The sequence below is a fragment of the Brassica oleracea genome, chromosome C2 (assembly GCF_000695525.1).
Source record: "Brassica oleracea var. oleracea cultivar TO1000 chromosome C2, BOL, whole genome shotgun sequence".
NCBI lineage: Eukaryota > Viridiplantae > Streptophyta > Magnoliopsida > Brassicales > Brassicaceae > Brassica > Brassica oleracea.
In genome coordinates, this window is record NC_027749.1 from 38,634,369 (window position 1) to 38,643,936 (window position 9,568).

At 30.0% G+C, this 9,568-nt stretch overlaps 2 protein-coding genes and 1 long non-coding RNA gene across 3 annotated transcripts; 2 read left to right on the forward strand and 1 right to left on the reverse strand.

The window, feature by feature from the left end:
• Positions 1-2,353: 2,353 nt before the first annotated feature.
• On the forward strand, positions 2,354-2,989 carry LOC106326453. The gene is made up of 2 exons (XR_001267241.1): positions 2,354-2,472; positions 2,656-2,989. It is a non-coding gene; the product is annotated as an uncharacterized LOC106326453 (long non-coding RNA).
• Positions 2,990-6,732: 3,743 nt separating this feature from the next.
• LOC106324180 lies at positions 6,733-7,288 on the reverse strand. The gene is made up of 2 exons (XM_013762191.1): positions 6,971-7,288; positions 6,733-6,921 (listed from the first exon to the last, which is right to left on the reverse strand). Exons 1-2 carry the CDS (start codon positions 7,286-7,288, stop codon positions 6,733-6,735), a joined length of 507 nt encoding a protein of 168 aa, XP_013617645.1.
• A 1,091-nt stretch (positions 7,289-8,379) lies between these two features.
• LOC106324181 (transcription repressor KAN1-like) lies at positions 8,380-9,350 on the forward strand. Its single transcript, XM_013762192.1, has 4 exons — positions 8,380-8,639; positions 8,748-8,857; positions 8,934-9,020; positions 9,159-9,350. Exons 1-4 carry the CDS (start codon positions 8,558-8,560, stop codon positions 9,348-9,350), a joined length of 471 nt encoding a protein of 156 aa, XP_013617646.1. The 5' UTR covers positions 8,380-8,557.
• The last annotated feature ends 218 nt before the right edge of the window (positions 9,351-9,568 follow it).

A 9,568-nucleotide genomic window follows, 5' to 3' on the forward strand; every position in this document is an offset into this window, starting at 1 on the left:
TATGCTGAAATGTTTAGATCATGGGATTAGATGGAAGAAATGAAATGATTTAAGTATTTAACATTCATAATATTATCAGTTAGTAACATTTCATTGTTAATAAATTTGATCCAAGAATACTTTGAGAAAAAGGGTTCAGGGTTTAGGTTATGTGGTTTCACTCGACGTCATGTAATTTCGTTTAGGGGTTGGAACCCTAACCATTTTGGGATTTGGTATTAGGAACTTATCGTAGACCGGATTAGAATTAGGAAAACGCAGTTTAAAACCAAACAATTAAAATGGTTTATGGAAAATGACACAATATTAAACAAGAAATAATAGTAGACCGGATTAGATTTAGGAAAAAGCGGTTTAACAATTAAAATGGTTTAAGGAAAGTGATGCAGTATTAAACAGGAATGGCTCGAAAAGTGCTAAAACGACGCAGTATAAAACAGTGAAATAAGCATAGACCGGATTTGAATTAGGAAAATTAGGTTTAATGCCAAGACATGAAAATGGTTTAAGTGAAAACGATGCAGTATCAGAATAGCGCGAAAAGTCTTAATTACGCTTAATGAAAGTGATGTCAAGACTAAAAACTAAGGGCAATTAGAGTAAAAAAAACTGAAATGTAAAATTATTTAATAGTATAGATAAGAACTTGAAAAGTGTCATCTCATATGCCGTAAATTTCTCTATATAGGGTAGAGGAATTTAAAGGTTAACTAAATCTCGACAGGCGCAACCTCGCGGGTTTTTGTTTTCATTTATTTTTATATAAACATTTTGTTTTTAATTTTAAATTGGTATATGTTATAATATATATGTGTCTATCAATTATTAAAACGTAATAAATTTACGGTATATTTTTCATTGAATAGATTGTTTCAAACTTTCACATGTATTTGTATCTTCTTCCATATATATATTTTTTGGATTATTATTTCATTATTAAAATCGAAACTATATATATAAAGATTAGTAAAATATTGTTTTATTGTCATATTCAAATATATTGTAATATTTCACAAATTTAGAAAAAAATTTAAAAATTAAAATTTTCGCTTCATAGATTTATATTATCGAGTAAATAATTAAACATTTAGTTTTTGTTTAATTTTTAAAATACACTATATAGTTTTAAAATTGTTTTCATTGGTTTAAGGTAGTAAATATTAATCATTGTTAGATAATATGATTTTTTATTTAAAATTTTTGTTTTCATTTATTTTTACATAAACATTTTGTTTTTAATTTTAAATTGGTATATATTATAATATATACGTGTCTATCAATTTTTAAAACATAATACGTTTACTGTATATTTTTTCATTGAATAGATTGTCTTAAATTTTCACATGTATTTGTATCTTCTTTTATATATATATATTTGGATTATTATTTCATTATTAAAATCGTAACTATATATATAAAGATTAGTAAAATATTGTTTTATTGTCATATTCAAAGATATTGTAACATTTCACAAATTTATAAAGTTTTTTAAAAAATTAAACTTTTCGCTTTATAGATTTAAATTATCGAGTAAATAATTAAATATTAATATTTTTTTAATTTTTAAAATAAACTATATAGTTTAAAATTTGTTTCCATTTGTTTAAGGTAGTAAAGATTAATCATTGTTAGATAATATGATTTTTGTTATAATTTTAAAAATTAACATATGAAGGTATAGTATTACAACATTAAATTATATTTATTTAATTTATACTATCTATAAATTTAATTGATCATCTATTATTTAATTTCAATTATTGATAGCCCAATAAAAATATCTGGTATGTCTAAAATTGAAATAATAAGATTAGAGATTAATTGTAACATGATTTTCTAGGAATATGTTGATTAGATCTATTTTTTTAAAAATCACGCATGAATCAATGTTGTGACTTCTATTTTAATATATAAGATTTTTGAAGATCTTATAGTAATAACTTTAGTCAAATTTCACAATACAGTAGTCAAGGTTCATAGTACCTTTGTCAAAGATTTCTTTTCTTTTTTGATCAAAAGTCAAAGATTTCTAACTAAATAAAAGGATCGTTTTGCATTTAGTCAAAAAATTTTATTTTGTTGCTTTTCTTTGTGTTAACGGTTTGCAAGTAGTCAAAGTTCTAATTTGGGCAATAAATTATTTTGACCAGATTCACTAGAAAGTTTAATATATTCAATTTACCAAATGTCTATAAAATGAAATATTGAAATATACAAACAAATCATTTTTGACCCAATATTAATTTAGTGAATATGGAAGATCTAATAATGGAAAGGTAAATAAAAGGAGTAAAGTTGACTTTTCCCAAGACTAAAAGCAATATAAATAGATCCTTTTCAGATCAAAAGAATCAAGAACAATTGTTCGCTGTATAAAAAATATTACTATGGCTATCACAAAAACTTGGGTGACTTTTTGTCTCGCAATAATTTTAGTGTCTTCGTTGTCAAATCACAACGTTTTGACTTCAGGTATGTGTAATTTTTTTTTGTTTTAACTTATTTTTTTTCAGTTAGCTATGATTTAGTGGCAATAACTTTATGAAAATCTAGAACAGACAAAGATCATGTACTATGTTTTTTTTTGTAGACCAGATCATATACTATGTTTTTTTCTTGAAGCCTATCATATACTGTTCTAATGTGGGTTTGTAGGTGCAGAAATGGAGAAGGTCCAACATAAGTATACGTTTTGCGCTAAAAGTCTGTGTACAGACTCGTACTCACCACGTATGTGCTTCGTTGACTGTGTTTCTAAAGGGTTTCTAACCGGAGATTGTATTACTCCTCCCAATTCTCCGTTACGTTGTTGTTGTGCCAATGAATGAATTGAGCGTTGTATTACAATTTCCTGAGTATAAGTTCAATTCCTAATGAACCCAACGAAATAAAGCTATTTCATTATAATGAAAGTGTTTAACCAATCAATGTCAACGGAATAAAACTATTGATTATAAGATATAGTAAAGATTGTCGTTCACGAAAAAAAGTGCAGATTGTCAAGAAGAACAAATGATATCAAATAAAAGTGCAATGGTTTTCTTATAATTTATGTATATTGAATTAAATTAATATGAAAGTAATATTAAATTAAAGGGCTATGATTCCCCTATATATTAAAAGAGAAGTCACTTTAGTGATTTCTGGTGACGTATCGCTCATAGGTGAAGTTTCAATTTAATTGTTATAATTTGATTGGTCGATTGTTCATAATTTTTATTTATTTAATTTAGATCTAAAAATTTAAGGTAAGTCTAAAATCATTTAACACCACTTGCCATATAATCTAAAAAATATTACAAATAACAATTTATGGAAACTAATTCTCGAAATTATAGAAAGATTAATAATGTTCTATTTATCACTTTCAAATTTATAAACTATAAAATATAATGAACGAAATTTTATATAAGATAATTATAATAGTTTTATACTCTACTTGATGAATTGTATTCGAATATAATTATATAATAACTATTTTAAATATAACAAAATCCAAACATGTTGATTAATATTATTTTTAAATTATTTTTCGTTGTTTAAAGAAAAATTTTAAAATAACTATTTTAAGTTACCTTATTTATTTTGCAAAGTAACTTATGAATAAATTTTTTTTTTCTTTGGCAAGTTGCAAAGTAACTTATGAATAGTTTAAATGTAAGTTACCTTATTTATTTTAAACATTTCTTGCCAAAATTATTATCACATTTATTAAAATTTTAAATGTCAATTTACCTTAATGTTTCTAAATTCTTAATTCGTTTGTAATGACTTACCTTATTACAATATAAAATTCCCGGTGAAATAGTTAATAGGGGGATAACTTTCTTTAATCTATTTCAATATTTATTGTGAAAAACAAATATAGAAACGGCATTTATTTTTGAAAGGTCGACAATATAAAATTGCCTTATTGAGAATAAGCATTTCTTGCGCAAGTTAGTATCACATTAATTCGACTTTTAAATCTTTCTAAATTGTTAATTCATTTTTAATGACTTACCTTGTTTTAAATATGCATTACTTGCACAAGTTCTTATATATATTAAATGCAAACCAGCTTATGACAATGTAGTGTTAATATCTTTCTTTAATCTATTTCAATATTTATTGCGGAAAATAAATATTTAAACGTCATTTATAATGAAAAGTCGACTAAATATAAAGATACTCCCAAGGTCTTACATATAATACAATACACTGTTGTGAAGATATCAATTTTTTTAAAATAGTATGGCAATAGTTCAAGCTCCCAAAATCCGAGTGTCTTTTATGAGGCAATTAAAACCATGTAAAGATACATGACATATTGAGGTTAGGATTTTTGACTTGTGGAGAAATTACAACAAAGATTCCGGAAACACCATCGAAATGGTTTTCGTTGATAAAGAAGTAAGTAGATTACTACTTTTTTTACAACTCATAATCGTCTTTAGTCTTTTCTTCTCAATCCAACTCATATAACTTTATCTCATCTTCGTGTAGGGGACAAGAATTCATGCTTCAGTTGGTGAACAGCTCATCAAACAATTTGAAGGGAAACTAACTGAGGACGATGCGAAGGTCGTCCAGTTATTCAAATTGTACGATGCTATTGGTGATCATCGGACAACCGCGCATCCGTACAAAAGTGGCTTCTTTCAAACAAATTTTGTTGGAACAGCTGGTGAAGTTCCGGAGAAGTATTTTGCGGATGCGCGGTATGTCAATTTAATATTTCGACTATTTCAATTTAATATTTCGATTATTTTGCGGATGCGCGGTATACCTTCACAGCTTACGAAGCAAGTATTTTGACTATTTCGATGACAGTATGTCAATTTAATATTATTTTTGTTCAATAAAATTTAGAAACTTATAGATCTATCAAATAATGTTAACCCGTCCAATTGCTTACAAAATTTAAGAAATTTTTTGCAGGTTTTTAATGGATTTTGTTTTCTTTATCGAGAATTGTACTTCATAATTTATATTATTTATGGATAATATTTTCAACTTTATTATATTTTCTTTTAATATGTCTACATAAATTTTTCGATATTATTTATGTAAAAATAATTTTATTCACCTAAAATGAAGAATTACAACACATATACAATACAATTCTAATTAATGTTAATATAAAATCTGTTACTTCTAAAACTATGCACTATTTAGTGATTTCTGGTGACGTGTCGCTCATAGGTGAAGTTTCAAGAAATTGTTATAATTTGATTGGTCGATTTTTCTTAATTTTTTTTAATTTAATTTAGATCTATAAATTTAAGGTAAGTCTAAAATCATTTAACATCACGTGCCATATAATCTAAAGAATATTACAAATAATAATTTATGGAAACTAATTCTCTAAATTATAGAAAGATTAATAATTGTTTTATTTATTACTTTCAATATTTATAAACTATAAAATATAATGAACGAAATTTTATATAAGATAATTATAATAGTTTTATACTCTACTTGATGAATTGTATTCGAATATAGTTATATAATAACTATTTTAAATATAAAAAAATCCAAACATTTTTATTAATATTATTTATAAATTATTTATTGTTGTTTAAGGAATAAATTTATCAGAATTTTAAAATAATTTATAAAATCTTATAAATTATTTATAAAAATATAAACCTACTACATATTGATTGAGAAGTCATATAAGTGATTTTTTTATTACGTGTCGATCATAAATGAACTTTTCAAATTGTTATAATTTGATTGGCCAATGATTTGAAGATTTTATTTATTATAATTATATCTAAAAAGAAAGGATAATTCAATTACCACTTTCCAAATAATCTACATAATTTTAGAAATAATTATTTATGGTAACTAATTGTTGAAACTATGAAAGAGTAATAATGTGATCATATTTTTATATATTTATAAATTACATAAAATAAGAAACAAAAATGTTTATTTGAATTGATATAATGATTTTATATACGTATAGAAAGTCTTATATTTGTATATAAAGTATCATAATAACTATTAATATCTAATAAATTCCATGCATGCTTTATAAATCATTTATTAAATAATAAATAAATTTATAAAATTATTTATATTGGCTTATCATATGTTTTCAATTATAATAAGAGGTTCTATATGTTCTTTGGGATGGTGAGCTATATCATCTTTTTTTTTCTTTAGCTCTTTTCCTATTGCACATGTCGTTTTCTGATTTGACATGTGCAAGTTGCAAAGTAACTTATGAATAGTTTAAATGTAAGTTACTTTATTTATTTTAAACATTTTTTGCCCAAGTTATTATCACATTTATTGAAATTTTAAATGTCAATTTACCTTAATGTTTCTAAATTCTTAATTCGTTTGTAATGACTTACCTTATTACAATATAAAATTCCTCTTGAAATTTTCTTCTTAAACACACAAATTATTTTGGGACGTTGCAATTATACATATACACAATAACTGCCTCTTGATACTGAATTTACTTTGTTCGCTCTCGTCCATGTCAAATATTGAGTATCAGCTTTTTTTCATGACTGATGCTTTCTCGCAAAGACGGTGGTATTAAGATGTAAAATCAGTTACTTCTAAAACTATACACTATTTATCTATATTTTAAATTTTGTTATGTCCGCACAGGGTGCGGGCTGGTCACCTAGTAAGTAATTAAATAAATAATGAGAACAACCCTGGAGCGCACTCAGGGAATTGAATTATCGAACCATGCATCATCTACTTCCATCGTTGTGACCCTTAACCTCATCCGCTTACGTCGCCAACACCTTGTGAGCTTCCACTACAAGCAGAAGCGTCGCCAACATCTTGTAAGCCTCCGCTTCTGTAGATAGGTTTTTCTCCAGTTGCTAGGCTTTTCCAAATCCACACTTCACTTACATTACAAAGTAGCGGCCTTGATGCTTCATCAGCAGGGTGTGGTACGTTCTCAGGCTGTGCTAAGAGGATATTGGTATTTAACGATCTCTAATAGCCAAGAAACTTGACGTAAAGTTTGTCTCCTGTTCTGGCGTATTCCCCAGAAAGTAAGGTCCTTCAAGATCTTGTTAACCCTTGTCTGTTCATCTCCTGTGAATACGCACTTAATACCGCCCGTTTCAATATCTTTTGGGTTCTGATTCTCATCACCGTAAGCAAATATTGACAACTTACCATAGTAACCCATATTCTTAAGGGCTAGTTTGATATTCTGATAAATCTTTTCTGGACCGAGACCACCAGGGATGGGACAATAAGCAATGTCCCAGAAGACACCTGTATCAGCCACGACGAACTCGCTGATCGGGTAAGATACAGGCATGGTTTTGAACGGAGAACGAAAAAAATAGAAGTTATGGTCCGACCGGTAGGAATGTCAAACAGGTTGATCCGTCCCATTAGAGATGGCGATTGGTACTTTAGCCCGCGGGCCTGGCCCGTAAAGTCTCACTGCGGGGCGGGTTTGAGCTTACATATCTTAAGCCCGAGATATTGCGGGTCTTGTGGGTTGGTCAATTTCGGGTATGGGCCAATGCGGGGCGGGTCGACGCGGGTTTGCGGGGCATTCGAGACCCGCGTGTCTTCTTTACCAGAGACGTTTGGCGTTCTTCTCACCGACGAAAAAGGTGAGAAATGGCAACTATGGAGGCAATTCTGGACATTCTCTTCCATCTGTTGACTAAGGTCACCACCGAACCTTATCTTCTTTATCGGTAGCTTCTCTTCATCTTTGGTCTACAACCGTACTTCTTTTCGTAGAGAGCACCACCATAGCTTCTCTTCTTCCTCGATCTACTACCATAACTTCTTTTCTTCCTCGTTCTTCTTCCTCCATCTACCACTGTAGTTTCACCTCTTCCTCGATCTACCACCATCTACCATCTACACATGTATATGATTTCTTCCTCTCAGTAGACACGAGTTAAAGTTAAATATTTGCATGTTATTTATATCACTACCCGCGGGCCTGACCGCAAAGTCCTATGTAGCAAGCGGGGCGGGTTTGGGTAGAGGTTTGGGAACCGCGGGTTACGGCGGGCTGACCCGCAAAGATACGCCAGAGATAGAGACCGCAGCGGAGCGGGCCACGGCGGGGCGGGTTGTCCCAATTGCCATTCCTACGTCCCATCCCGTCCTGTACCGCAGCGGGTTCGTCTTCGAGCAGGTCACGGCGGGTCAGGCCCGCGCGGGCTGCGGTCCTCAAAATGGCTGACCAAACCAAAAGAAATGAGCCTTATGAGGCAAGGAAAACAACAAGTCACCAACTAAGAACGTAGCCAAACAGAGCAATAAGGTAATTAATATACATAAATTAAATTTTTTTTTGTGAAACTATTCGATTACAGTATGTTAATTAATAATTGAACAACCACCATTAACTTTGTTTGTTTGAACAACAACAACACTTACAAGGTTTTCTTGCTCATGACCTTACAAAACTCACTTAAGACCAATCCCTCTTTATCAAAACTCTCATCATCAGACCCCTCTGTATTTCCCTTTTGATCCATCCTCTCTACTTCCCTCTTCCCTCTTCATGCCTGTTTCGTTTACGCGGTAGAATTGCTCGAGATTTCAAGCTAGGAGAAGCATGACAGCTCCTTGGCTGCGATGGACCACTACTCTTCATGCCTGTTTCGTTCACGCAATCGAATTGTTCGGTGTCCTTGAAAGTATGCTCCATTTAATAAGATTAAAACTTATATCTTTATCTATTCTTTAACTACCTTTTTAAACTGTTTAATGGGTTCTTGTTTTCACTTGGATCAAACGTTTACTAGGAGCAACACCCAAATCAGTTCTTGAACTTGTTAAATATCTCACGTTGGCCCACGTTCTCATGTCTATTTGTGTCACTGTGGCCATGTCTACTCCAGTTTTGACAATCAATGTAAGTATCATAGTTTGATTCTAGGTTGACTATACACAGAATATATTTAACTTTCTATATGTTTTTGGCTGAACAGAGTCCGGACGGGGACCTGATCGACTGCATGAAGATAAACGATCAACTGGCTCTTCAACACCCGCTCCTGAAACACCACAAAATCCAGGTTTTTGTTTTCTTTCTTTTTTCCAATCCATTTTTTCGTTTACTTTAACATATGCAATTTAAGAACCACTACCTAAACACATTCCATTGTGCTTTAAAAAAAAACATTGTCATCTAAACTATAGATTTTATGATGCAGGAAACACCAACTGGTCATATGGTACAAAAAGGAGAAAATTCTGGTTGGCAAGTATGGCACAGGAGTGGAGCGTGTCCCCGAGGATCTATTCCTGTAAGAAGGTCTGAAGACAAAAATTTTCAGAAGAATGAGACAGTTACTCCCAATGCCGCTGCAGATAGGGCCACTCGTGGACACCAGGCGAGTACCTAATACTAATTTAGTTTTCCAAATATATACACAAAATTATGAAGGATGATAAACATATTAGATAAATTATTTCCGTTTATTTGAATCGTTACTTAATCGTTTGAAGTTTAAAAAAAAAATTAGAACGATTTAAGAAATAATTTCAGAACTACCGTAACGAATTTAGTGGGTGATTAATAACATTTCTAAGCATTTGAGAATAATTTAAAAGGAAAATTATT

Bases quoted from the DNA above. Each gene is read 5' to 3' on its own strand.
- LOC106324180 (XM_013762191.1), bottom strand. From the start codon at position 7,288: ATGCCTGTATCTTACCCGATCAGCGAGTTCGTCGTGGCTGATACAGGT. The intron at 6,922-6,970 runs GTTTCTTGGCTA...CTCTTAGCACAG, and splicing joins GGAGACAAACTTTACGTCAA to CCTGAGAACGTACCACACCC.
- LOC106324181 (XM_013762192.1), top strand. From the start codon at position 8,558: ATGACAGCTCCTTGGCTGCGATGGACCACTACTCTTCATGCCTGTTTC. The intron at 8,858-8,933 runs GTAAGTATCATA...TTGGCTGAACAG, and splicing joins CTCCAGTTTTGACAATCAAT to AGTCCGGACGGGGACCTGAT. The intron at 9,021-9,158 runs GTTTTTGTTTTC...TTTATGATGCAG, and splicing joins TGAAACACCACAAAATCCAG to GAAACACCAACTGGTCATAT.